The sequence below is a fragment of the Drosophila rhopaloa genome, unplaced genomic scaffold (genome assembly GCF_018152115.1).
Source record: "Drosophila rhopaloa isolate 14029-0021.01 unplaced genomic scaffold, ASM1815211v1 contig_195, whole genome shotgun sequence".
In the NCBI taxonomy this organism is placed as follows: domain Eukaryota; kingdom Metazoa; phylum Arthropoda; class Insecta; order Diptera; family Drosophilidae; genus Drosophila; species Drosophila rhopaloa.
The window spans coordinates 9,637-33,570 of NW_025335078.1; the positions used below are offsets into that span (position 1 = coordinate 9,637).

Sequence of the window (23,934 nt, forward strand, 5' to 3'; positions counted from 1 at the left end):
TCAAAGCGATTGGAGTTCAAGAGCAGCGTAAAGCAGCGCTGATAATTGAGGTGATTGAAAGAGCACGATATTAAATCGATAGCTGAATTCATACAGATGCATTGACAGTTAGGGGCTATGTGCAGATTTGGCTCATCCAGCAGTCGCTCGAGTGCCTCCCAATTGCCCTTTTCTAAGGCGTATTTGACAAGATCCGTTTCGTTACCCCTTTCGAGGCCAGAGGACAGGATTGCTTCCAATGCTTTCTGCCTGCCCATTTCTATACTCTTACTCAGGAGATCGTGTATATCCTTAATCGTCATGCCCCCGTAAATTTGCAGGTGCTTTGCAAACTGCTGCTTAAACAGGACCTCGTCTCCGCCAGTCAGAGTACGGAGGAGTTTATTCTCGGCGATCTCCAGCCTCTGGCGCACTTCCGGCAGTGTCAGCTCCGGAAACTGCGTCTGTAGTAGTCGGCGCACCTCCCCATTGCGACAGCTATCGATGTCCAGCTCTGGCTGACTTAGGAAGAGCTTCACCAGCTCCTCCTTCTGTGCCCTTGCCATCCTTTTTCTCAACACGTTTTGCAAAGGTGTAAATTCTCTTTCGTCGGGGATATTTGGCGAGGCTCCTTTGTCTAACAGCAGCTTCATGCAGGATAACACCGCCGAGGCGTTTTCCTCCGTGAGATTCTTAGCCAGTGAGTTAAGTGGAGTTAAGTCCTTGTGCATTTTGTTTAGTTTGATCTTTCTTTTCAGGAGCGCCTCTAGGTTTTCAGGATCCTGTGAGTCGGCGGCAAGGCGGGCTGCCTGCCAGGTCATTCTCACATCGATCTGTGGAAGTAGATGTGTCTAGCTGCGCATCGATCATAGTTCTTGTGTGCTCTACTCACAGGTTCGCCCTTGTTGCCGTGCTCCATGCAGGCCTCTATAAAGTCCCGACAGCCTGGTGTGTATAGGGCCATCTCGAAGATGCTCGTATAACCACCGGGCAAAGACGACCGCTCCTGCAAATTGGCATCTGCACCGCTATGTAGGGCGGCGACGAACAACCGAACGTCTTGGTTGAATAAAGCATCATTTAGCTGCGCTTGGGGATCGATGAAGCCGCAGTTTTCAACGTCCATTTTTGTGCTCTGTAAGAACCAAACTAATCATTTACTAAGTGTTTCTGTTTTGAATCGCGGAGACTTGTTTATTCTTTACGGGTGACACAGAAATTTCTTTGGTTAAAATTTAGTTGGTACATATGTATGATGTATGATGTATGTATGTGTCATCTCATAAAATCATAAAACTTTATTCATCAGCGATTAGCAAAATCTTTAGCATTAAATTCGTCAGTGCATCTTGCTCATTAGACCATTAATCACCAAGAATAACACACTAGACCTTAATTTCTCAAATAAAATTGTAACTTAACATAGCAAGCATGGACAAATCTTATAGAAATTTTTGTAACATTCAAGTTAATAAACAAGAAACCCATTGCTGAACACTACCAAAAAAAATCCCAAAAGCTGTACGAAATGGATTGCAATAAAAACTTGGTACTGTTTGATAAGGTGATTTTGGTAAAACATAAAAATAGTCTACATCCATTTTTATATAAAAATTTGCATACATATACGCAACCTGCATCTTATGGGAAAGTATGTGCTTGTCTAGCTTAAAAAATTTGTAGGTAATTATTAGATAACAAATTATTTGGCATTTTCTCTTGCTTACAAAAATTGCATTTATTGTATTACAAATTGAATATTGTTTCTAATTTCAAATTTAAAAACTGTAGAATTACATATAATATATCGAATCTGGGAACCATATGGAAAAAAATGTAACAACGTTTTCTATTTTTAAGCCACTCAAAACATTGCTTCGAAAGTAACAGTTCTCCAAAGCTCAACCTTTAAAATACAAAATAACGCCTCTGCTTTCGTTGGTACTGCTTTAAGCTTCTACAATTTTCACAGAGAAAAAAACAACAAATGCTTTTACCAGTTGAATGCTTTTTGACGAACACAATATAAGCTTTTGATATAAGTACTGCTTAACGATTTCACACACAATTCTCGATCTATGGTAGAGAAGTAATGTTTCGATAATATCCAGTCGACGACTAGTACGACTTGTTAGAGTAATCCTGTGCTGCCAGATGTTGAAACTGCTTTTCCCCTAAATAATCTCGACCAACCCCAATTTCCCCCTGAATTTAAACAGACGTTAAATTTCAAAGTTGGGATTTTCGATGGGTTTTATTTTTGGACAATCCAACCGACCTCGTAAATTTCATAAGGATCGGCCGTTTATATCCTATAGCTGCCATATATCTGAACGATCGGAAATGCCATAACTTTGGTGTTTGTAAAGTTAGAAAGTTGGGATTTTCTATGGGTTTTATTTTTGGACATCAATCCCACCTACTAAATTTCATAAGGATCGGCCGACTATATCCTATGCAATAGAAAGTAACTTTTGGAAAGTTTCAAGCAGATAGCTTTAAAACTGAGGGACTAGTTTGCGTAGAAACGGAAAGACGGACATGAGTAGATCGGCTCTCCTAGTGATGCTGATCAAGAATATGTATACTTTATAGGGTCGGAGATGTCTCCTTAACTGCGTTGCAAACTTTTAACTGAAATTATAATACCCTCTTCTTGAGAACATTTCCTCAAATTTTTATAGAGATTTGAGCAGAAGAACGAATGTTACATCGCTCCTAGCGCCTCGTCCCCGCCCAAAACCAAACCAGAAACTTAAAATTTCCCGAAATGGTGTTTTTGAAAAATGATTTTGCGGTGATATGGATTTGCGAAAAACTACTGAACCGATTTTCTTCAATTTTTTTTTAAATGTTCGTAGTGAATTTTGTGTGTACTTGAACGATCGATTTTTCATGCAAAAATTTGTATTTCGCCCAAATAGATACTTTTGTAAGAATTCTAGCGACCAAAAACTTAATTTTTTGCATAAAACGTTCCCGTATACACAAAAAAAAAACAAGAGAGAACGCTATAGTCGAGTGCCTCGACTATTAGATACCTGTTACTCAGCTAAACAATTTTAGATTTTGCATTAACATAATGTGAATTGGAGTGACCACAGGAAAAAAGGACAAAAAGTTCAAATTATCAATTTGAATTCGGCGATCTCTTAGCGCTGGCAGCTTTACAGCACGAGCATCAGCACCAGCGCCGCTTTAGCGCAGGCAGCTTTTGTCCTGCACCAGCATACACACATACGCCATTGTTTGACTCAGACCTCCAATTTGGATAACTTGATGTGATTGCATAGTACGGACAGACAGACGGAGAGACGGACAGACGGACATGGCTAGATCGACTCGGCTACTGATCCTGAACAAGAATATATATACTTCTACCAAAAAAAGGCGTTTAAAGGAAACAGCCACCCCTTAAAAACTATTAAATATTTGTTCACAAATTTTTGCATAAACATTGTCAACGAAGTAAACATTCAGAAAAAATAATCATTCATTTAATAAAAAATTGCTAAATACATAAAAAAAATCCAAACCTTCATTTTTTTCGACAAAAAAACGTATATAACCCCTTAAGGGGGTCTTAGTCTAGAAATTTGAGAAAATCAAAAAATTTTTTTTTCCATAATTCGATAGTTTTGATATTCAAAAATATCTCCCTAAAAGGATTTTTCAAAACTCAAATTATTAAGTTATAGCCGTTTTAGTGACGTGGCAACTAGACCGGTTGAGCGAACGACTGGAACAATAAATATTCTATCAGTTACGCTGCCCGTAACGTAAAACTTTAAACGCGTTTTTCTCGAAACTACTTTTTTCGATGCGGTCGCCACTATATCTCAAGTTCTAATTAGTCGATTTACTTGAAATTTGGCATGAATATTCTTTAAATATATCTCTATAGCCGGAAATAAGGGTATTGTTATAGAAAGAAGGAGAGAAAGTTATTCATACTAAGGGCTTCCAGCCATTTATTGTTCCAGTCGTTCGCCCAACCGGTCTAGTGGCCACGTCACTAAAACGGCTATAACTTTGAAAATAATTTGAGTTTTGAAAAATCCTTTTAGCGAAATATTTTTGAATATCAAAACTATCGAATTATGAAAAATTTCGATTTTCTCAAATTTCTAGACTAGAAGACCCCCTTTTAAGTAAAAGAAATTGGATCTTGTTACGAGTAATTTGATATTTCCTAGCTAAAAATACTATTTAATAGCTAAAAGTATTTAGCTGTTTTCCATCTGAATGTATTTTGTAATCGGGCAGCACTGCTTGGGAAGGCGATTGTCGCGGCAGCTCATTCAAATTTGTCAAGGCTGCAGGTAAAGTGGATTACAGGTAGAAAACGGCCGAAAATAATCATTTTGTCGTTATAATAGCATATGCCGGGAATCCCAAATAGAAGATTAGGATGCTATCCGAACCTACCCGTTTCAGAGTATAAAGAGCGGCGCCGTTGCAGACTGGAACTATTGGTCAGCCAGCACTTACAGCGAAATGGTGCATTTAGCGACTGAAAAGAAGACTGCGGAGGTGTCGGGGCCCAAAGCGCCCAGGCAGCTCCAACTGGGTGGCCACGTCGGATTCGACACACTGCCCGATCAACTGGTCAACAAGAGTGTGCAGAACGGCTTCAGCTTCAACATCCTGTGCATCGGGGAAACGGCCCTCGGGAAATCCACGCTCATGGACACCCTCTTCAACACCAGCTTTGGGGCCACGCCCAGTCCGCACAGCCTGCCCAATGTGAAACTTAGGGCCAACACCTATGAACTGCAGGAGAGCAATGTCCGTCTGAAGCTTACCGTCTGCGACACGATCGGATACGGCGACCAGGTTAACAAGGCGGACAGCTACAAGGCTCTGGTGGAGTACGTGGACAGCCAGTTCGAGGCTTATCTGCAGGAGGAGCTCAAGATCCAGCGCACGATGGCAAGTGCCCACGATGGACGCGTCCACGCCTGCCTGTACTTCATTTGTCCCACTGGCCATGGCCTGAAAGCCATGGATCTGGTGTGCATGAAGCAGCTGGACGCGCGGGTGAACATCATTCCCGTCATCGCCAAGGCGGACACCATCTCTAAATCGGAGCTGGCTGGGTTTAAAGATCGGATAATGGACGAACTGCGCCGGAACAAAGTGAGCATCTACCAGTTTCCCACGGACGACGAAACTGTGGCCGATACCAACGCCTCGATGAATGGCCATCTGCCCTTTGCCGTAGTGGGCAGCACGGAGTTCGTAAAGGTGGCCGGAAAGCAGGTGCGTGCCCGACAATATCCGTGGGGATCGGTGCACATCGAGAACGAGGCGCACTGCGACTTTGTCAAGCTGCGCGAGATGCTTATCCGCACGAACATGGAGGATCTTCGCGAGCTGACCCACTCCCGCCACTATGAGCTATTCCGCCAGCGGCGACTGCAGCAGATGGGCTTCGTGGACGTGGACAGCAACAACCAGCCGGTGTCCTTTCAGCAGACCTTTGAGTCCAAGCGCTCCGACCACCTGGCCTGCCTGCAGGCCAAGGAGGAGGAGGTGCGTCAGATGTTCGTGCAGCGGGTGAAGCAGAAAGAGAACGAGCTGAAGGACAGCGAGAAGGATCTGCACACAAAGTTCGAGCGGTTAAAGCGGGAGCACCTAGAGGAGAAGGCCCAACTGGAGGAGGCGCGTCGCCAGCTGGAGGAGGAGAGCCAAGAGCTGCAGAAACGCAGGCTGCAGCTGGCCAATGGTACGCACACACTCACCTTGGGCAGGGGCAAGAAAAAGTAGTTTGCTTACTAAAGTTTCCGACATTTTGAACGATTTCGATTTTAAAAATACCATCGATTCGATCGATTTTTATTCTTTTTTAGTTTCTTTTTACACACCAATTAAATTTGTTTAAAATCAAATCGAAGAAATAAATAATATGTTTCTTATTTATAAACATAGATTTAAAAACATGACGATTTTTTATATTTCCCTTAGATAAAAGTTTATATAATAAATTTGTAATCCAACTTATTTTATTATTTTTGGTTTTGGTTTTTCGAAAACCTTTTTTTAATCTGAAGGGAGGAGGGGTTTTATTGTTCTAAAATTTGGAAACCTCTTGTAATTAAGAATTATACATTAATCTGATATTTATTATACCCTTGCAGAGGGTATTATAATTTCAGTTAAAAGTTTGCAACGCAGTTAAGGAGACATTTCCGACCCTATAAAGTATACATATTCTTGATCAGCATCACAGGAGAGTCGATCTAGCTATGTCCGTCTGTTCGTCCTTCCGTTTTTCCGTTAACTAGTTCCTCAGTTTTAAAACCATCTGCTTGAAACTTTCCCAAAAGTTGTCTCTCTATTACAGGTAGTATATAAGTTATTATACCCGTTACTCGTAGAGTAAAAGGGTATATTGTATTCGTGCAAAAGTATGTAACAGCTAGAAGGAAGCGTTTCCGACCCTATAAAGTATATATATTCTTGATCAGGGTCACTAGCCGAGTCGATATAGCCATGTCCGTCTGTCCGTCTGTCCGTCTGTCCGTCTGTCTGTCTGTCTGTCCGTATGAACGCTGAGATCTCGGAAACTATAAAAGCTAGAAGATTGGCATTTTGCATGCAGATTCTAGGAGTTCCTACGCAGCGCAAGTTTGTTTCAAAATGGTGCCACGCCCCCTCTGACGCCCAAAATCGCTTATATACGATTTTAAAAATTTAAATATTTCGGAAAAGTAAAAATGCAGTTTTATTGTGTTTATCAATACCTATCGAAATGTAGAAGAAATTTTTCAAATCGGACCATTCGTTAAAAAGTTATGCGTGATCAAAGTTTCTATCTCCATCTCCCTCGCACTCCCTTTACCTGAGTAACGGGTATCTGATAGTCGGGGCACCCGACTATAGCGTTCTCTCTTGTTTTTCTTTGGGATTTGGTAATATTTAAATACTATGGAATGCAGCGTAAAATCGTTGTTTTTAGATATCGAAATGTAGTCGAATGTAGTCGTACCCTTGCAGAGGGTATTCTAATTTCAGTCAAAAGTTTGCAACGCAGTGAAGGAGACATTTCCGACCCTATAAAGTATATATATATTCTTGATCAGCAAAAAGTTGTCTTTCTATTGAAGGTAGTATATAAGTCGGAACGAGCCGGATCGGCCGACTATATCCCATAGCTGTCATATAACTGAACGATCGGAAAGGCCATAACTTTGGTATTTTTAAAGTTAGGAAGTTGGGATTTTCTGTGGGTTTTATTTTTGGCCAATCTTCAATCCGAACTTCCAAGTTTCATAAGGATCGGCCGACTATATCCTATAGCTGCCATATAACTGATTGATCGCAAGAATGCATCATATGAATAATTTTTGAGAATATAATTTACAGAATATTCTGCAAAGGTATATCAACTTCGGCTCCGCCCGAAGTTAGCTTTCCTTTCTTGTATTAAATTAATCTTGATCAAAAACATAAATAAATATAAGCTTTATTTATAAAATTGCGTTATATTTGCGAACCGTATTTAAATCAATTCTTTTAAAACCAGTTCTTAATATTACTTAGTAAAATACTCTCAATTTTGTTTGCGACGTATATTTATTAAACAAATTGCAATTTAATCGATTCTTTGAAAACCAGTCCTGATATATGTATGTAAGTAATCTACCTGACTAGAGTTACCTTGTAAAATATCGAAATAGGATATCTTTCGCGGAATTGTTTTATGACGGTCAAAAACCAAATGTGTTTGTGAAAAATGTCCGCTGGAATGGAAACCCAAGAGACCAGTTGCCGCCCTGGATTACTGGATTAGCCCGCACAGCTGTGATGGAACTTCTGGTTTTCCTCCCCTGACCGCCCACCGCCCCGGTCGTTACCATTCCGCTGATAGCGTTGCTACCTCTCTGCGGCTCTCTCCGATTCTCGCTCCCTCTCTCGCAAACAAAGTGGAAAATAGAAAAAATATTATAAATATGCTAACATCGCGATTCGGGGCGCAATGTTTAGTCATTCAGATTCTAGCAATGGCAGCGAGCGGTACTGGTACTAAGTTGGAAGGTGGCACATGCCCCGTGGCCAGGGGCTCCAGCTGCGGCGGCGGAGGAACACCTTCGGACCAGGCCCGCTACGACAACTATCGCATTTACAACGTGGAGTTCGAAAACGAGGAGCAGATCACACTGTTCCAGAAGCTGGAGGAGCAGAGCGACAGCCTCACCTTCATTGGCCATGCCCGCGAGATTGGTCAGAAGCTGTCCATCCTGGTGTCGGCGCATCGCGTGGCTGACATCGCCGATCTGCTCAAGACCTACAAGGTGAAGCATCGGATTCTGGTGAGTTGCTATAAATAAAACTCGGGTCAATCATTTACTGACAAAGAACACTCCCTTGTAGACCTACAATTTCCAGGAGAAGATCGACCGCAACCTGGGTGAGGTTCAGCCGGAGAGTATAGATGCCTCGCAGTTCGACTGGCAGCACTTCTTCCACCTGAAAACCATATACGAGTGGCTGGAGAAGATGGCCGATAAGTACCCTCAGCGCGTGACCGTCCTGGACATGGGCACCAGCACCCAGGGCAACGCCATCAAGGGCGTCAAGTTGACCAGCAATCCTAATAACAAGGCCATCTTTATTGAGAGTGGCATTCATGCCAGGGAGTGGATTGCCCCGGCAGCGGCCACGTATATCATCAACCAGCTGCTCACCTCCCAGGATCCAGGGGTGCAGAAACTGGCCCAGGATTACAACTGGATCGTGTTTCCCTGTGTGAATCCTGATGGCTACAAGTACACCTTCGAACACGACCGGATGTGGCGCAAGAATCGTCAGTTGTTTGGCACCTGCCGTGGCGTGGATCTGAATAGGAACTATCCGGATCACTGGAACTCCACGGGGTCTAGCAGTGATCCCACCCGATACGATTATGCCGGGCCCTCCGCTGGCAGCGAGCAGGAGACCCAGCGCTTGATTGAATTCATACGCTCAAACGTGGAGAAGGAGCAGATTAAGACCTATATTGCCCTGCACTCGTACTCCCAGATGCTGATGTTCCCGTATGGCTACACAAAGGATCGGGTGTCCAACTACGACGACCTGCAGGAGTTCGGCAAGAAGGCATCGGCGGCCATCAAGGCGGAGAGTGGTAGGGATTACGTGAGTGGCAGTCTTTATGAGACCATCTACCCGTCAAGCGGAGGTAGCATGGATTGGGCGCATTCCGAGGCGGGAATACCGATTGCGTACACCTTCGAGCTGCGCGGTCCCCCGATAGCCAGGACCTGTTCATCCTGCCCGCCGTGGAGATCCAGCCAACGGCCAGCGAGGCCTTCACCGCAATTCGCACCATCGTGGAGTCGGCAGCCGAGAAGGGCTACTACAAGTGAAGACCCGAGATTACCCGGAGCCAGCATTTTTTACGTTCAACGATCTAGACAAACTTTAAGTGCATTTTTTATCGGCGACACGATATTATCTTTGTCTGTATAAAAATAAACTGATATAAGAGCAACATTAGGTTTAACCACAAAGCACTTAACGATAAGAATGAGACGAGGCATGTCACTTCTGTGGGATTTATGGTCAGTTTAGGGTAATTGTACCCTATCAGAGTTAGGGTTTCACAGCCCTGGTGATGTGGTTTCTGGGCGAGAGGCGGGGATCAAATACGGCCTCTATATGGACTTGACAGTCTAAAATAAATTTGTTTTTAATACTTAATTTAGCACCAGTTCTAAAGAATATTAATACCATTTTCCGTGAGAAACAGGCATCGGTCATAGAGAATAATGCTCTCTACCAGCGGAGCCATCATTAGTCGGAGGGTATAAAAAGAAACTATTCGCTGCCAGTTTGCCAGGTCTGTTTCCGTCTGCTGGTTACTCAGAAGTCGACTGTCCAGAGCTTCAAAGCGAGTTCCCTGAACGGCTTTCTGGAAATATCTGCACAACATACTGGCTATTCAGTTCTTAGGACTATAAGCAACTTACTGGTGGAAAGTCATGCCGTGTGAGTACTTCACATTGCGCAGAGCACAGTGCCGAAGATCTGGAATCTGCTGGACAATGATGCGCTCAGCGGCGGCCCTTAATGAGTGTATCCGGAGGTATTCGTAGTCCCCAGCACGCAGGCGATCACGGTACACCTCCATGGCATGGCAGGAGACCTCGCGGGCCTCGTAGCTCAACTGGAACTCGGGCTTATCTTGAAGGAACCTGCTTAGCGGATAGCCATGCACTTTCTCCCGTGGATGCGTGACCTGGGTGGTCATCTTCTGGTAGCAACATCCCACAAAGTTTAGGAACCTGGCCTGCGGGCATCCGAGAAACATACGCATCAATGTAGGTCCCAGATTGCCACACGGATGCAGGCCGATGATTCCAAAGCGAAATTGGTCTGTTTTCAGCTCCAGGGCATTCCGGATGCTGGAGAGGAATAGCTCCGGCTGTGTGTCGCTCTCCAAACGCTGTGTGAGATGCACTGGTCGCCGGAAGTGTTTTATTTCATCTGATGGTAGGTGTTTCTCCGCCATGAACTCCAGTTTCAAATCGATTTCCGTTGCTTGCTGGTTGAGATCTGGCTGCATTTCAAAGCAGCAGACTCGCAGTCCATATCCATAGCCCAGAATGCGTGCTAGATGACCCACACCTGCTCCAAAATCCACAATAAAGTCAACAGGTGTCTCTCGATGACTTAAGGCACAAATCTCCGCCATCCTGGTAATTTCGTGCTGCTTCTTCGGTTTCACCCGCTTCAGAAACATGTGCTTCATTTTGGGATGTTCTAAGAGTATGCAGGGAAAGGAGTCCTTTATGGGGAAAATATATATATATAATTGATCCTGGATCATAAATTGAAAGGATTTTACCAACTTTGGGTTGGTTTTTGGGCGCACGGCTGATGCAGAGTTTTCTCAGCTCTTGTTGCAGGTCCATTAATTCCTCTGGCCATTTCACCTGGTGATCAAGACCCTCGTCCAGGAGCAGCTCTGCCAGATTCTCCAGGGAAATATTTTCCAAATCATTCTGCCAGTTCTTGGGAAGTTTACTCCAATGGTCGTCCAGGTAAAAGTCCTAAACAACACTCTTTAGCTCTAATCTTAAATATATGAGTATTAAGTATATATTTACCAGAATATAGGTATCCAACAACCATTTATATTTAGTTATATTTTTTAAGCTTTGTTCTAGTTTTTCTCTCACAACCTCCATTTGGTAAAAACGAATAATGTACAAACATCAAAACATTACATCACTAAGTACATCACTTTTAATTAGCGGAGCTTTTAACCATGGGTTGAGTCCGAAATGACTTTTCTAATCGACTAAAAATATCGATGCTTTCCAGGGGCCATAAAGTTTTCCTATTAGGCTGGTACCACACTGCGTCGTGTATTATCGGTGTTATCGGGTTAGGGGCAATACACCTAATGTAGTGGTGGCGAGTACTTTAAAATACTGGTATGATTACCAGAGCTTTATGTGAATTCCTAAACTACGGTAGATTCAAAATTTTTTGAAGATTAACGGAGATTTGACCATTCTCAGTTAATGGCAAATTTATGAAGAAACTATACAGACTGGTTCAAAATTGTGTTGTATAGCGCAACAACAGGATTGCTTTTTATACCCTTGCAGAGGGTATTATAATTTTGGTCAAAAGTGTGCAACGCAGTGAAGGAGACATCTCCGACCCTATAAAGTATATATATTCTTGATCAGGATCACCTCCTGAGTTGATATAGCCATGTCCGTCTTTCCGTCTGTCTGTCCGTCTGTCCGTCTGTCTGTTTCTACGCAAACTAGTCTCTCAGTTTTAAAGATATCGAATTGAAACTTTGCACACACCCTTCTTTCCTTTGCACGCAGTATATAAGTCGGAACGGCCGGGATCGGCGGACTATATCCTATAGCTGCCATATTACTGATTGATCGGAATCAATCAATCCGACCTACCAAATTTCATAAGGATCGGCCGACTATATCCTATAGCTGCCATATAACTGAACGATTGGAAATGCCATAACTTTGGTGTTTTTAAAGTTAGGAAGTTGGAATTTTTATGAGTATTAAGAATGCATCATATGAATAATTTTGGAGAATATAATTTACAGAGTATTCTGCAAGGGTATATCAACTTCGGCTCCGCCCGAAGTTAGCTTTCCTTTCTTGTTAAGAATTCGCCTAAATCTGCTGTGAAATGAGTCTTATTTTCTTGTTTTGACTTCTGAAATCTTCTGTCTTTTTACCGGGAAGAAAAGGCATCATATCCATAGGACTCTGAGGAGTGGACTTAATTTTTAGTTCGGGTATTTTAATATATGATGTTTAATTTTCCGAGACTCAAGGTATAAAGAATCAAAACAAAGTTAAAACTACTCTGTTTCGGAGTTTAAGCGTATATGTTAGAAAACAACAATTGTTTTTATTTGTTTTTCCGACTGATCCAATGGGAGCTACAAGAGTTATTTATTACATGCAATAGAACAAAGACCTTTGGGAAAATTATAGGATTTAGCTCAAAAACTTAGACAATAGTTTGATTTGAAACGGACAAATGGACGGGCTGATAGACGGACTCACCTGGTGATGCTGATCAATCATATATATATGTATATGGCTTGCGTTGCAAACTTTGAACTGAAAATATAATATTAAGGATATATAAAAACAAAACTTACTTCGGTAGGCCAACGTTTTAATACCCTTGCAGTCATATCGATAATAAATATACGGAAAATGGAAAACAAAAAACATTATATTAGACAAAAACAGCTATGGAATATGTCCGATTACCGACGACTTCAAACTTGATCCCCGTACACATAAAAAACAATGATTGCAAAAATTTTAAGTCTTATAATTTTAAACTACGTTTAGAAACGGTTTCAAACTTCTGACTTAAATTCTGGTCTAGAATTAAGGTAAAATGTTCTTTTATTTAAGATAATTTTGTACCCGCATATATCCTGATCTATGTATTTTTCTCACTGATAAGCAATTTCTGGTATTTGTATTTCCTGTCCTGCGATATATTTATAATAAGCATTCAAAAAACCAATTGCGGCAGATCTTTTAATTTCTAACCAAATTTAGTTAGAGGAGTGCACATGCACTTTTATTGGCAAAACTCCTTGAAATGTATGGGTAATAATGTGGCGTTTGCCAAAAATATTTATTTATATATATTTAGTGAGAAAAGGTCATATTCATTTGAAAGAAATGTAATTATTTAAAATGGCATCTGGTAAAGGTCGTTTTCGTTATGTATAAAATGAATGGTGTATTTTGTAGTAGTGGAAAGATTACATTCGATATGTTGCAGTGGAGTCCGGCTATAAGAAACAATCGATGTTTTCAAAAAACTTCAACATCGATGTAGTCGTCGTTTTTCCAGCTCTAGCCACTTCGACTTTTTTGCCACGGATTGTGTATGTAGTTTTAATTGTGCTCGAAAAAACAGAGTTAAAGTGGATGTTAGCATTGAGGATCTGCTTCCAAAAGTACTATATATATTGGTCCACGGTGAAGCGCGGCTAAAAACGATGCCAATGCAATAGTTCCATTTACTAAAACGGGTACGAACTCCGATTGAAATTCGAGTTTTTGTAGTGCGTAGCACAACATTTCAAAGAATTTTTGCGGGGGGAAACCAGCAAATAGACGCTATATATGCATAAGATATATGGATGGTGAATTAACGATCTTTCGGTGTTTTTTTTTTGTGTGTTATACTTTCGTAGCAAATCGAAGCGTCTTCGAACTAATTCTGTCCATTAAGCACCAAAACGCCACTGGGAGGAAATGGTGTCCACCCGCCAAATGTGCAGTGGAGGCGGATCCACCGCATCGGAGGGGGTTTCCCCCATTGCGGTGGGTTTAGGATCTGGAGGTGGATCCGGAGTGCAGGAGCCGCCCGAGTCCACCGCAGCGCGAACCTCCGTCCTGCGGCGAACCACCAACTATCAGGGTCACCAGACCCAGGGTCAGGCATCTGGTCAAGTCACCTCTCCGGCCAGCCTGGCCTTCTCCGCCAGCGTGGTGACCCGCCACCACTCGTACACCATCCAAATGCAACGGCAGAGATCATCCAGCAACTCGCCCAGTTTTATGGATCTGCCCAACGAGCTGATTGAGAAGACTCTCAGCTACTTGGACTTTAAGAAAATTTCAAATCTCAGATTGGTAAGTGCCCTGCCCCCTGTTTTTGTTCCTCTCTAGTTGCACCCAAAAACGTTGGCTATTAAATCAATAAAAGGCAATTTCCCAAGTGCAAGCGTGGTTCGTTGGCTGGGTTGGGTTATCCAACCGACAACTACCTGCACTTGTATGCCTGTTCTGATATTCTGCTGTTATGTGTATTATTTTCGCCATGCGTTGTGCTTCACCCGACGGATTTCGGATTTCCCTTGGCAGGAGGCAATTAAAACTTTGTCACGAGGGCACATGCACTTGCAATTGTTTATATTTAGCAGCCTATGAGGCATTATGACTTCAGTTGGGGGCAAACTGAGCAAAAAGTAAGTCTTTAGCAGTTCTATTTTAGGGATTCTTTATTTATGCAGCTATTTTCTTACTTTCGAGCAAATGTGGCTAAAGGAGCACAAAAATGGAAAAGATTTAATAATTTGGGAAACAATTTAGTCACGGCTAACACATACATACAACGCAGAAAATAGAATCATATAATAAGCATTTAATACTTTTTTTTGTAAGATATTATTATTTAAAAAAAAATATTTTAATTATGCAATCTAAAACATGTTTCCCTTATTATTTGTAGTAAGAACGTGGAATAAAAAAGTTATCTAAATAAGTCTTAAAAGTAAAGTAAGTAAATTTGTTAATTCTGAAAGTACTAAAGTATTATTAATTTTATATTTGCTAAAAACTTAAAGGGATAGAATTAGGCTTAATCTATTATGATTCAACATTTATTAATTTAAAATAATTTTTCGAAGTTTTTTAATATACATTTCATAAAGAGTAAAATGAAGTATTTGTTTCCTAAACTTGACAGATCACTATCTTTAAAGGGTAATATAATTACATTGAGTGAGCGAATTAAATCGGCTAAAAAGTCACAGTTAGCGTAAAAATTCCTAAGCAAAAAATATTTTCATGCATATGTCTCAAAGAACGGCTTTAGTTCGAGGCCCTGAGGGTAACTACTCTTCGGCTTTTGGTCTCGTTGGCATTTTTGCCTGCACCCGCGTCTCCCTTCCACAATTCGGTGTGTATGTATGCATGGTTATTTGTCGTAGGTAGCGGCGACAAATGTAATCTGATATAATTTAATAACAGGCAGAACCACTAGCTCGTGGATGGATGCGGGCACAGCAGCCGAAATCTGAATCTTAGTTTAGCCCAAAACATTTTTATCTCTATACCCCCTGTTAACTTGAACTCCGGATGTGCTTATTCGCAGGTGTCGCACCACATGAACGACATTTGCATGGCCATGCTGAACTCAGCCTTCTCCAAGCAGATCAAGACCACGTTCAGCCGCTTCCAGTCGATCAAGGCCAGCATGCCGCGTCGGGAGTCCGCCCGCCGGAGTCATCCGCTGGCCTGCGAGTGCGACATCATCGAGACGTGCTACATGCGCCTCTCCCTGCTCCAGATGTCCATGGGCAAGCACATCGAGCGGGGCCACTGCTGCTTCTTTCCGGGCGCAGTAAGTCCTGTTGACAAACCTCCCTAGCTCCGCAAAGGCTATTTAGGATGGTCTCTATTCGCAGATATTGGACGAGGTGCAGGCGATTCTCAACTATATCAGTATTACGCCCAGGCTGCAGCGACCTTATCGGGTGACCGACGAGCTCTTTGATCTCTCCACCATGGCCATGGAGTACTTCAAGGACCGCATCGAACCCACGCTACCGGGGCTGGCATACTTCAACAAGGACTTCTTCACCCTGCCCACCACCACAAAGCGACGTAGGTCTCCAAATTTCTCCTGCTGGCCATTAAACAAATTTTTAATTCCATCTATTAGCCACTCTTGCCACAAGCTCTGACCTCGAGGACAGTGCCAGCAACTCGCCGCCGCAGAACCACATGGTGCTCCGCAAGGGCATCCGGAAGATCAAGCAGGGCATGAAGATGTACAACAACCAGCTATCGGTGCTGCGCACCGAGCTTCGCACCTGCAAGCGCAAGGCCGCCGAGCAGAGCAAGCAGCTGGCGGAGCAATCGAATCTGTTAGCGGAGCAGCAGAAGCAGACACTGGAGTATGCCAACCGCCTGGACGAGAACGACAAGAAGAACGAGGAGATGAGTCGCAAGTTCTCCACCCTGTTGCAGGTGAGTGAGGGTTGGATTAAGTCTGGATCATTCATTTAATTCCTCTCTATTGCAGGAGCTTAACAAGTGCAAGACGGAGTTGCAGTTCTGGCGCTCCAAGAGTCCGGCCATTCCTGCTGTGTGCAGTTCGTGCAATCAGAAGGTGGCGCCCGTGGTGCCGCCCGAGGATTTTCAAGTGCTTGTCAACCAGGGTGTTGACCCCGAACACTTTATCATCATCAATGACGATGCAGATGCCGAGAGCGATATGAGCGTGGGCGAGCTGAAGGAGTTTGCCTCGCCAGACGAGTCCACCACGGCCAAACTGCTGGCCGTGAGTACCGCGGCCAAAAACCTGAAGCGAAAGCTGCCTTTGGAGGCGCAGTCCAATGCCATAGCGTCCACGTCGAAGGCAGCGGAGGTGGCCCAGTCCCAGTTGTTGCCGGTGGCCGCGGGAGGAGCTGTTAAAGCTGTGGGCGGCTACTCGCCCAAACTCTTCTACGGCAACCATCAGCGCAGCGGCGTGATTGTCAGTCCAGTGTCCAAGAATCTGGCGGGGGCTCCTTCAACGGACAATGGGGCGGCCGGGTCGGAGGCTCCTGAGGAGCCGGAGGAGGCGAAGAAAGCACGAAGAGTACAAAAGGCCAACAGATATGTAAATACGCCCGGCAAACGCAGTAAATAAGCATTAGGACTTACGCATATACACTTTACATATTTTTTACCACTTATTTACATATAAATCGTGCATGCCTTCGTTCACCTGACCCCAGGATGTGGGCCAGGGATCGGGGCATGCGCCGTAGTGTTAACGGAGGAATCAAATTAAATATATACACATATATCTATTAATGTCAAATGCATTAGGCATTTCGAATATTAATCATTATTATTATTATTATCAAGTACAACAAACTTGTCTGTATGTTCTTTGGTTTTAACGCCCCGGAAAAACAATTCAAGTTAACCACCAAACTACACGAACACACACACAAATCCCGTAGTTATTGGCAGAGAAATCAGATAATAATAATTTAAAAGCAAATTAATTTTAACTAAGAAAAACAAAACACAAAAACAACGGCAAAGAAATATTTTAAATAAAACTTTAAAAGCATTCAAGATTCGTAAACTCAAATGGGCAAGGGCTTTAAACTAATAATATTCACTACATGATCTCTTCATATAACTTTAAAGACTTCTAAGGATTTCATATCCTCGCTTAGATTTGCCTAGCTTGTTCTGTTGCTAGTGAAATAGTAATAGCATTTCCGACCCTATTAAAGTATGTAAATTCTTATTAACTTGGTTGTAAAGTTATTAAAAACAAGCAATTATTTATGTGTAAGCAAAAAAATTTGAAGTCTCGCCTATCGAAGGATTTTATTGAACATACATATCCTTTATTTTCCTATGAAAACATGTTCATATATATTTTTTTTTAAATGCGTAATGGAAATAATTGTACAATTTCAATGGTTTATAACCAATTGTAAGTAGGTAGAACAAATACGTTTATTTACAAGGTCGACAAAGAAAACAAAGTTAGAGCTTTTGAGAGCGCTCCTTGCCAGCCAGTGGCTTATTACGCTCATCCCAAAGGGTAACACCATCGCAAGCACAGATTCTCTTAAAGTTTTCTAGGATACCAGCCGATCGGGCAATAATGCCACACGCAATCCTGCGGAAAACAAGGTTTGACGTTGAATAATAATCTAAAGAGGGTGGTAATCATGTACTTACCTTTCACCCGAGTTGCCGTCGACCAGACTTCGTTCGTTACCACCACGTCCCAGGTCATCGGGACCGGCTGTTAGGACGACAGCCCTTCCGATGATGTCCCACACCTCCAGCACTGGATCTACAAATCTGAATGTGGCCCTGCCACTCTCATCGGCGCGAATGTTGCCCAAATCCCCGGCATGCCGCTCCGTGGCCGCAGATGTGGGGCTGCCATGGGGTGACTGGCGTGGATTGTAGTGTTCTCCGACGGAGGAGCAGCCGGAGGAGGTATCGCCGCTCTCGTGGATGTGGAATCCGTGAAGGCCAGGCGTCAACCCGTCCACCACGCCATCTACCACCACTCCGGGCTCCTTGGTCGTGATGGTGGTGAACCGGACGACTCCCTGGATGGGCGTTCTGTCCACCACACTGCCAGTAGTGTTGATAAGCGCCACAGCCGACTGGCCGCCGAATCCAGAGAGCACGGCCTTGCGCCCGGTGGCTTCGATTTTGTCGTGAATCTCCGACCAAGGTCGCTGGGTCTGGACAATCACTCGCCCCTCCTGGGTGTCAATCTCCACCTGGCCCACGCCATCCAGCGCCGATCGAAGTGTTACGGCGTACGCCTCGTCGTCCTTGCGCATCTGGACTGCAAATTCGATCTAAACTTTAACATGGGAGCATTTTTCTCATCCGGAAGATATACACATACCTTGATGGAGCTCATTTTGATGGTCAAAGTGCCGAATAACAATGATAAACAAACTTTGGCCCTTTCGACTAGGTTTTGAGCTTTACCAGTGTGAACGTATTACAAAAATTAAATCTAGAATAATTATAAAAAATAGTTGGGGGATTCCCTACTTTTTTGGCTCAAAAAGATCAGCTCAGAAGGTAATAATTTTTAACATGAAAGCTGGTAAAAAGTTACATTTTTTTTGTATGCCTTAAAATAATAAATCTTCTTTCTGGTGTAACTTTTTAAGACAAGCAATTTTATATTCGTCGTTTTAAATTTGATATTTGAAGAAAACGCATCAAGAAGTTTTTTTATTAGTATTATTCCTATAGAATTTGTTCAAATAGATATTTTTAGCAAAAAAAACTATTTTAGTCCTTATGTTTCATTTGAAAGCTTTGGGCTTTTGATAACTGAAAGAATTTAAATTTATTAGAACACCACGGAAAATAATAATTTTTGTAAACTTAAAAATTAAATAACAATCTCATTTTTATTTAACGTCATAATTTATTCGTTTTTTATCAAGTCCGGCGTTGCCAAGCTTTTTCCTTTTTGAGCGTCTCTGATGCTAATTATTTTAAATTAAAGGCTAATTTTCATTCACTTCTTAATAAGCATTCTAATTTTTGAACTTTTCTTTATGGCCGCCGACGGTTTTAATCAATGGCCATAAAGATATTTATTTATTTTAATGCCAAATGGTGCTAATTTGTTCAAATCAACAGCGCTAATGAAAGTCCCCCAAAAGTCGTAAGCTACAGATGCTCCTTTAGTTGTGGTTCCGAAAAAACGTGCAACCAATTCCGATAAAGCGTTTCCATGCGCGCCAATTTATTGCAGCAAATTGCGTCTTTGACTTTCATTGTGCAAAATAAATTAATTTCACTTGGGACCCCGTTATTGATGACAATTTAAAAACAATTGAGAAATATTTAATATTGCCTTCAATTGAAGAACTGTAAAAGGAAGCACTACAACAGGGAACAATAATAAAGCCGAGTCCAGTCAATTTCCAAATATTCGGCAACCCGGCACATGGCTTTGGTCAATTAAGGTCTCAATTAGCACGGCGTTTGGGGATTGGGATGAATGAAATCGGTGGACAACAATTAGTAAACATTAGCGTTCCGTTACTAAGTCTAAAGTTTTTAAAATTAATTTAAATTTAAAAATTAATGCATTAGATGTCAATCACAAAGAAGAAATGTATATGTAGATACATACATACATACATATGTGTAAATGGGTGGTAAGGTTTAATTCTTCAAGAATATACAAGTAAGTAGCGCACGACAATTTTAGAATGTACAGAGTTTTGATCAAACCCCTAAAGAAATGGGAATTCAATAAGTCAAAGACTCAGAGTAAGGATGGCCTTGCTATGCTAAGTGGTAAAGGTCTTAAAGTTTTTTGTTAAATTTCCTATTTATCTGAACACCATTTATTTATTTTGGACTCTCCGAATTTGTGCAAGCAATGAGCTATTTTGTTTGCTTCGAGTTAATTAAAGCTTATAAAATCATTTATTTATTTATCTGCATTTATAATAGCTTTAGAAACATTATTAAACAAATAATGACCACCTTCCTCTTATCTATGTATGCTATGTAATGTAAAGTAAAGTTCGTTCAACTTTACAGTATACAAACAAATTTATAATAGTATTCAAATTACCTTTATAAATCGGATTAAATATAAAAAAGATAAGTTTTACATTACTTACATAAAAATATACTTTAAACGCAATATAATTTTTACCTTTTACCTTTCTTTCAGCACAGAGTTGTTTTTTAATCCGTGCACCAACTGGTTCACTCTAGCGATAGATCGACGCCATATGTGAGCCTCCTCTCAAGAGCATTTGGCGCCCACACAAAAATACCGAGCAGGTGCGCTCTGCAATAAGTCTCTTTGGTTTTAGTAGCTGCTCTTTAGGGCAGCGACTAACGGCAACAGCTGTTCTTGTTGATAAATAACGCTATGATACTTTGTTGCGTTCCTTTGCTGACAAATGCAAGTCAGCCCCAAAAAAAAATGAACTCTTTCTGGAAGCGAATCTATTGGAAGCTGGAAAGGGCTAGATGAGGTCGCTTGGAAAGTGCGTGCATTGGCAAATTAGCCTTGCCTTTGTTTTTATTGCATTCCACAAAAACACACACTTACATTGGGGGACAGCCCATGGACATAAGTATGTGTGCCAAAGAGCGGACCTGGTTGCTCTTTTGGAGCCGTGCGAGCGGGAGCGAGAAAGAGAGAGCGGGAGAGAAGAGAGAGATATATAAAGGCTAGTGTTTTTGTGTTAATATTAGCGTTGTGACGTGCGCTCACCAAATCAGTATTTTTCGTACCATCGGTTAAAACACATGTTCAGCGATTTTATGCGCGAGTGAAACTAATCTGGAAGAGCCCCAACAACTACAGTGACAACAACAACAACAGCAGCATCATCAGCAAAAAGCAAAAGCAGCAGAAAATTTTAACACGTTGACGGTTTTTTAGTGTTTATCGCGAGCGGAAAAGCTTAATTAGCGAGTATTTTTTCTTAGTCTTGCGTCTTTGAGTGTGCGTGCCAAAATTTAAATACGTCATCGACGCGCGCATCGTAAAAACGAACCCAAAAAAATATTGATACATACAATCGAAAGATTGAATTCAAATTCAGTTGCGGGAGATACAAAAACCAATTGAGGAAAAATTCCACAACACACCAACAACTTGAATTAATTAACTTATTGTTATTGTGGTATTCTTCTTGGCTTTGCTTTGCCATTCGCAGCGAATCGCCGTCATACACACAAAAGAACGTGCAAAACAGCTGAGAACGAGAGTAACGGAATATCAACCAAAGCAAAGCAACAAGTGCAACGACAGCGACAACAGCAACAATAAAAACACAAAGCCCTTTTCAATTGAGAGAAAGGCAGTGCATGTGTATGTGTGAGCACTTGAATAAGCAAGCACTTTGTTGTTGTCACAATCAATTTGAGTGATAGCAGCGACGTCGGCAGAGAAACAGCAGCAGCAGCGCAGCAGCAGCATCCGCATCAATTTGCCAGCATCTTCGGCTTAATTCCGAAAAGTGTGACTGTGAGCGTAGTTGCTCCCGTTCCGCCTCCGTAATCGCAACTCGGCGTGTTGTTGTTATTGCCGACTCGGCCCGCGATCTTTATTTTTGCGCTTGTATTGGTGACACAGCAGCGACGTCGTCTTGATTGGAACAGTTTTTATTTTTTCCATCGCATCGCACTTTTTTGATTCCGAATTCTGGTGTATCTGTAGTTTCCCGCTAACGGCGAAAATTCACACAACTCATTGATATTTTAACCTCGTGTCCGCGTTGGCTGCCGCTCGACCAAGGTTCTGCCGCACAAAATGCTCGTCTCTTTGGGCTTTTCGAAGCCTCGCTTCGTCGGACTAAAAGTGCTCCTCTAGCACGCTCGCCAGAGTCCGGCCATCAAAAAGTAAATCCAAAACACTATACATAACCCATTGAATTGGCAGCCAAAAGTTATCACCACCCACCGAATCGTACCAATTCGTACTGTACCGTTATCGTTATCGCGAAACAGAATCCACAGATAAAAACGTTCCGTTTCGTCGTAAATACAGTGCTAAATCGTGTGAAGCAAAGAAAAACTCGAAAAAAAACTTCTTAATTCGCCTAATGAAAGCCGAGAGCATTTTGTGAATAATTAGCCCCGACAAAAACCTGTTCGCAGCCGCAAAAATTAGGCCCCCATAAAAAGTGACGATCCAAGAAACTGGCATCTCGCCCAGCTTGATATATAACACCCCAACACAAACGTAAAGCCCGCGATAACACCCATACAAAAATAAAAAACAGCGAAAATCCAGCGAATCAACTTCACAGTAACGTCGCAAAGTCAGTGCAAGCCAGAGCTAAATCGTCGAGCAAACCGAGTAGTTGTGTCTAAAACCGTTGGTCTAACCTATTGTTGAATTTTCAAAAAGTTATAAACACCCACAATCGCCATCAGTGGTATCAGTATCCAGCCCTAATAACTGCGGAATAATGTCAGCCTTCTGACAGTGTCTATAAAACAAGGAAATCCCGAAGTTATATAATCCCATTTTCGGAAGCGAAACCCTACAAGTGTCCACGGCTTAAACTGCTAATTGGAATGTTGTCTCATATCTGACAGTGACTAAATAAACACCAAAAAGCAACCCCAAAAATAAATCCAACCAGAACTCGAAAAAGAACTTCGAAAGCGTCGGGAGGAAATCGCCCAGGAAAACAACAAAGCCTCTGTTATCAGTGAAATATACAATATTCGATTTTCAAGCGTAAACAACTGCTGTATAATGTCCGTCGCCATCTGACAGTGGTCCAAACAACCAGCAAACAGAGCTAGAGACAGCGTCGTAAAATCGCCGCCGCCAGACAAGTCCCACCAGTGCCAGTGAGACCTGTACCGAATATCCAAAATATTTGAGCTTGCTACTCGGGATCACCGACTCAGAAATAAATGGAGAAATCTGAAATACGACTGCAGCGCATGTCAAATGAATATCACTCGCAATCGAGCTATATGTATCTCCGGACCAAGATGCTGTTAAAAATCGAAAATACCCTACTTCGAAGCCATCGTCAGCGCGAGACCACCGGTATTAAGAAACTATACAATTCGTTTTTCGTATTGTTTTAATTTGCCCCCTGGCCAACCCCCGCCGAAACCTCCCAAAAAGGCCCCAAGAACACAATACGCACAACGCAACAATTCCAATTCCACTCAATTGTGAGCCAAGTTAGAAAAAGTTACAAAAAAGCAAGTTATACATGTTTTAACTATATTAAATATATATGAATAAACTAGAGATATTATTTGGTTGTTAGTAGAACTCACGTCAAGTGCATATTGTTAGACCTCGTATATCCAAGTGCTGTGCGACGAACGATTGAGTAAGTGTGTCATATAAGCATTTTGAAAAAGCCAAAATGTTAACCTAAGCAAATAAGTCGTAAGTGTCAGTCGATCAATAACAGTTTCTACTTCGAATATTACTATAACCATCAATCCAACACTTTTGTTGCATTTCGCGTTGCACCAATAAACTTGAACAAAATTGCTGGCGAAAGGACTCCGGTCGGGAGCGGCATTTTCGTATTTCGGGGGAGAATAATCCAGAAATAATTTGGGCGGCTATATAAAAACAAAAAAAGGGACTAAAAGAGAACAGAACGCGATTCCAACGCCGTTAACT

The 23,934-nt window shown here is 42.1% G+C and overlaps 6 protein-coding genes across 9 annotated transcripts; 4 read left to right on the forward strand and 2 right to left on the reverse strand.

Annotated features, from left to right (window-relative positions):
- The first annotated feature begins 4,231 nt into the window (after positions 1 to 4,231).
- On the forward strand, positions 4,232 to 5,867 carry LOC108039080 (septin-2). Its single transcript, XM_017116009.1, has 2 exons — positions 4,232 to 4,301; positions 4,359 to 5,867. The coding sequence occupies exon 2, from the start codon at positions 4,477 to 4,479 to the stop codon at positions 5,746 to 5,748; it is 1,272 nt and encodes a 423-aa protein (XP_016971498.1). The 5' UTR covers positions 4,232 to 4,301; positions 4,359 to 4,476; the 3' UTR covers positions 5,749 to 5,867.
- A 1,971-nt stretch (positions 5,868 to 7,838) lies between these two features.
- On the forward strand, positions 7,839 to 9,472 carry LOC108039052 (zinc carboxypeptidase). The gene is given in 3 exon segments (XM_017115957.2): positions 7,839 to 8,294; positions 8,356 to 9,226; positions 9,229 to 9,472. Coding segments are annotated over 3 exon segments (1,350 nt in total). The 5' UTR covers positions 7,839 to 7,934; the 3' UTR covers positions 9,348 to 9,472.
- On the reverse strand, positions 9,458 to 11,241 carry LOC108039068 (protein RRNAD1). 3 transcript variants are annotated; one of them, XM_017115981.2, is made up of 5 exons: positions 11,091 to 11,240; positions 10,833 to 11,033; positions 9,951 to 10,768; positions 9,712 to 9,902; positions 9,458 to 9,653 (listed from the first exon to the last, which is right to left on the reverse strand). In XM_017115981.2, the coding sequence occupies exons 1-5, from the start codon at positions 11,169 to 11,171 to the stop codon at positions 9,574 to 9,576; spliced, it is 1,371 nt and encodes a 456-aa protein (XP_016971470.1). In that variant the 5' UTR covers positions 11,172 to 11,240; the 3' UTR covers positions 9,458 to 9,573. The 3 variants fall into 3 exon arrangements, with proteins under 3 accessions (XP_016971470.1, XP_016971472.1, XP_016971471.1); XM_017115983.2 differs by lacking the exon at positions 11,091 to 11,240 and having other exon boundaries at positions 10,829 to 10,932; XM_017115982.1 differs by lacking the exon at positions 9,458 to 9,653 and having other exon boundaries at positions 9,722 to 9,892; positions 11,091 to 11,241.
- A 2,126-nt stretch (positions 11,242 to 13,367) lies between these two features.
- Positions 13,368 to 17,361, forward strand: LOC108039067. Its single transcript, XM_017115979.2, has 6 exons — positions 13,368 to 13,537; positions 13,703 to 14,144; positions 15,388 to 15,636; positions 15,701 to 15,899; positions 15,958 to 16,265; positions 16,321 to 17,361. Exons 2-6 carry the CDS (start codon positions 13,764 to 13,766, stop codon positions 16,927 to 16,929), a joined length of 1,746 nt encoding a protein of 581 aa, XP_016971468.2. The 5' UTR covers positions 13,368 to 13,537; positions 13,703 to 13,763; the 3' UTR covers positions 16,930 to 17,361.
- A 290-nt stretch (positions 17,362 to 17,651) lies between these two features.
- LOC108039071 (copper chaperone for superoxide dismutase) lies at positions 17,652 to 18,786 on the reverse strand. Of its 2 annotated transcripts, none has more exons than XM_044459354.1 (3): positions 18,679 to 18,786; positions 17,988 to 18,628; positions 17,652 to 17,925 (listed from the first exon to the last, which is right to left on the reverse strand). In XM_044459354.1, exons 1-3 carry the CDS (start codon positions 18,691 to 18,693, stop codon positions 17,790 to 17,792), a joined length of 792 nt encoding a protein of 263 aa, XP_044315289.1. In that variant the 5' UTR covers positions 18,694 to 18,786; the 3' UTR covers positions 17,652 to 17,789. The 2 variants fall into 2 exon arrangements, with proteins under 2 accessions (XP_044315289.1, XP_044315290.1); XM_044459355.1 differs by having other exon boundaries at positions 17,988 to 18,615; positions 18,679 to 18,750.
- A 2,246-nt stretch (positions 18,787 to 21,032) lies between these two features.
- LOC123037675 lies at positions 21,033 to 23,919 on the forward strand. Its single transcript, XM_044459351.1, has one exon. It carries the CDS (start codon positions 23,199 to 23,201, stop codon positions 23,376 to 23,378), a length of 180 nt encoding a protein of 59 aa, XP_044315286.1. The 5' UTR covers positions 21,033 to 23,198; the 3' UTR covers positions 23,379 to 23,919.
- The last annotated feature ends 15 nt before the right edge of the window (positions 23,920 to 23,934 follow it).

Excerpts from the sequence above, each read along its gene's own strand:
- LOC108039080 (XM_017116009.1), top strand. The coding sequence starts at position 4,477 with ATGGTGCATTTAGCGACTGAAAAGAAGACTGCGGAGGTGTCGGGGCCC.
- LOC108039068 (XM_017115981.2), bottom strand. The coding sequence starts at position 11,171 with ATGGAGGTTGTGAGAGAAAAACTAGAACAAAGCTTAAAAAATATAACT. Across the intron at positions 10,769-10,832 it reads CGCCCAAAAACCAACCCAAA|GACTCCTTTCCCTGCATACT; the intron begins GTTGGTAAAATC and ends TTCCCCATAAAG. Across the intron at positions 9,903-9,950 it reads CACGGCATGACTTTCCACCA|ATATTTCCAGAAAGCCGTTC; the intron begins GTAAGTTGCTTA and ends TATGTTGTGCAG.
- LOC108039067 (XM_017115979.2), top strand. The coding sequence starts at position 13,764 with ATGGTGTCCACCCGCCAAATGTGCAGTGGAGGCGGATCCACCGCATCG. Across the intron at positions 15,900-15,957 it reads GCCCACCACCACAAAGCGAC|CCACTCTTGCCACAAGCTCT; the intron begins GTAGGTCTCCAA and ends TCCATCTATTAG. Across the intron at positions 16,266-16,320 it reads AGTTCTCCACCCTGTTGCAG|GAGCTTAACAAGTGCAAGAC; the intron begins GTGAGTGAGGGT and ends TCTCTATTGCAG.
- LOC108039071 (XM_044459354.1), bottom strand. Across the intron at positions 17,926-17,987 it reads GACGGCAACTCGGGTGAAAG|GATTGCGTGTGGCATTATTG; the intron begins GTAAGTACATGA and ends TGTTTTCCGCAG.
- LOC123037675 (XM_044459351.1), top strand. The coding sequence starts at position 23,199 with ATGGAGAAATCTGAAATACGACTGCAGCGCATGTCAAATGAATATCAC.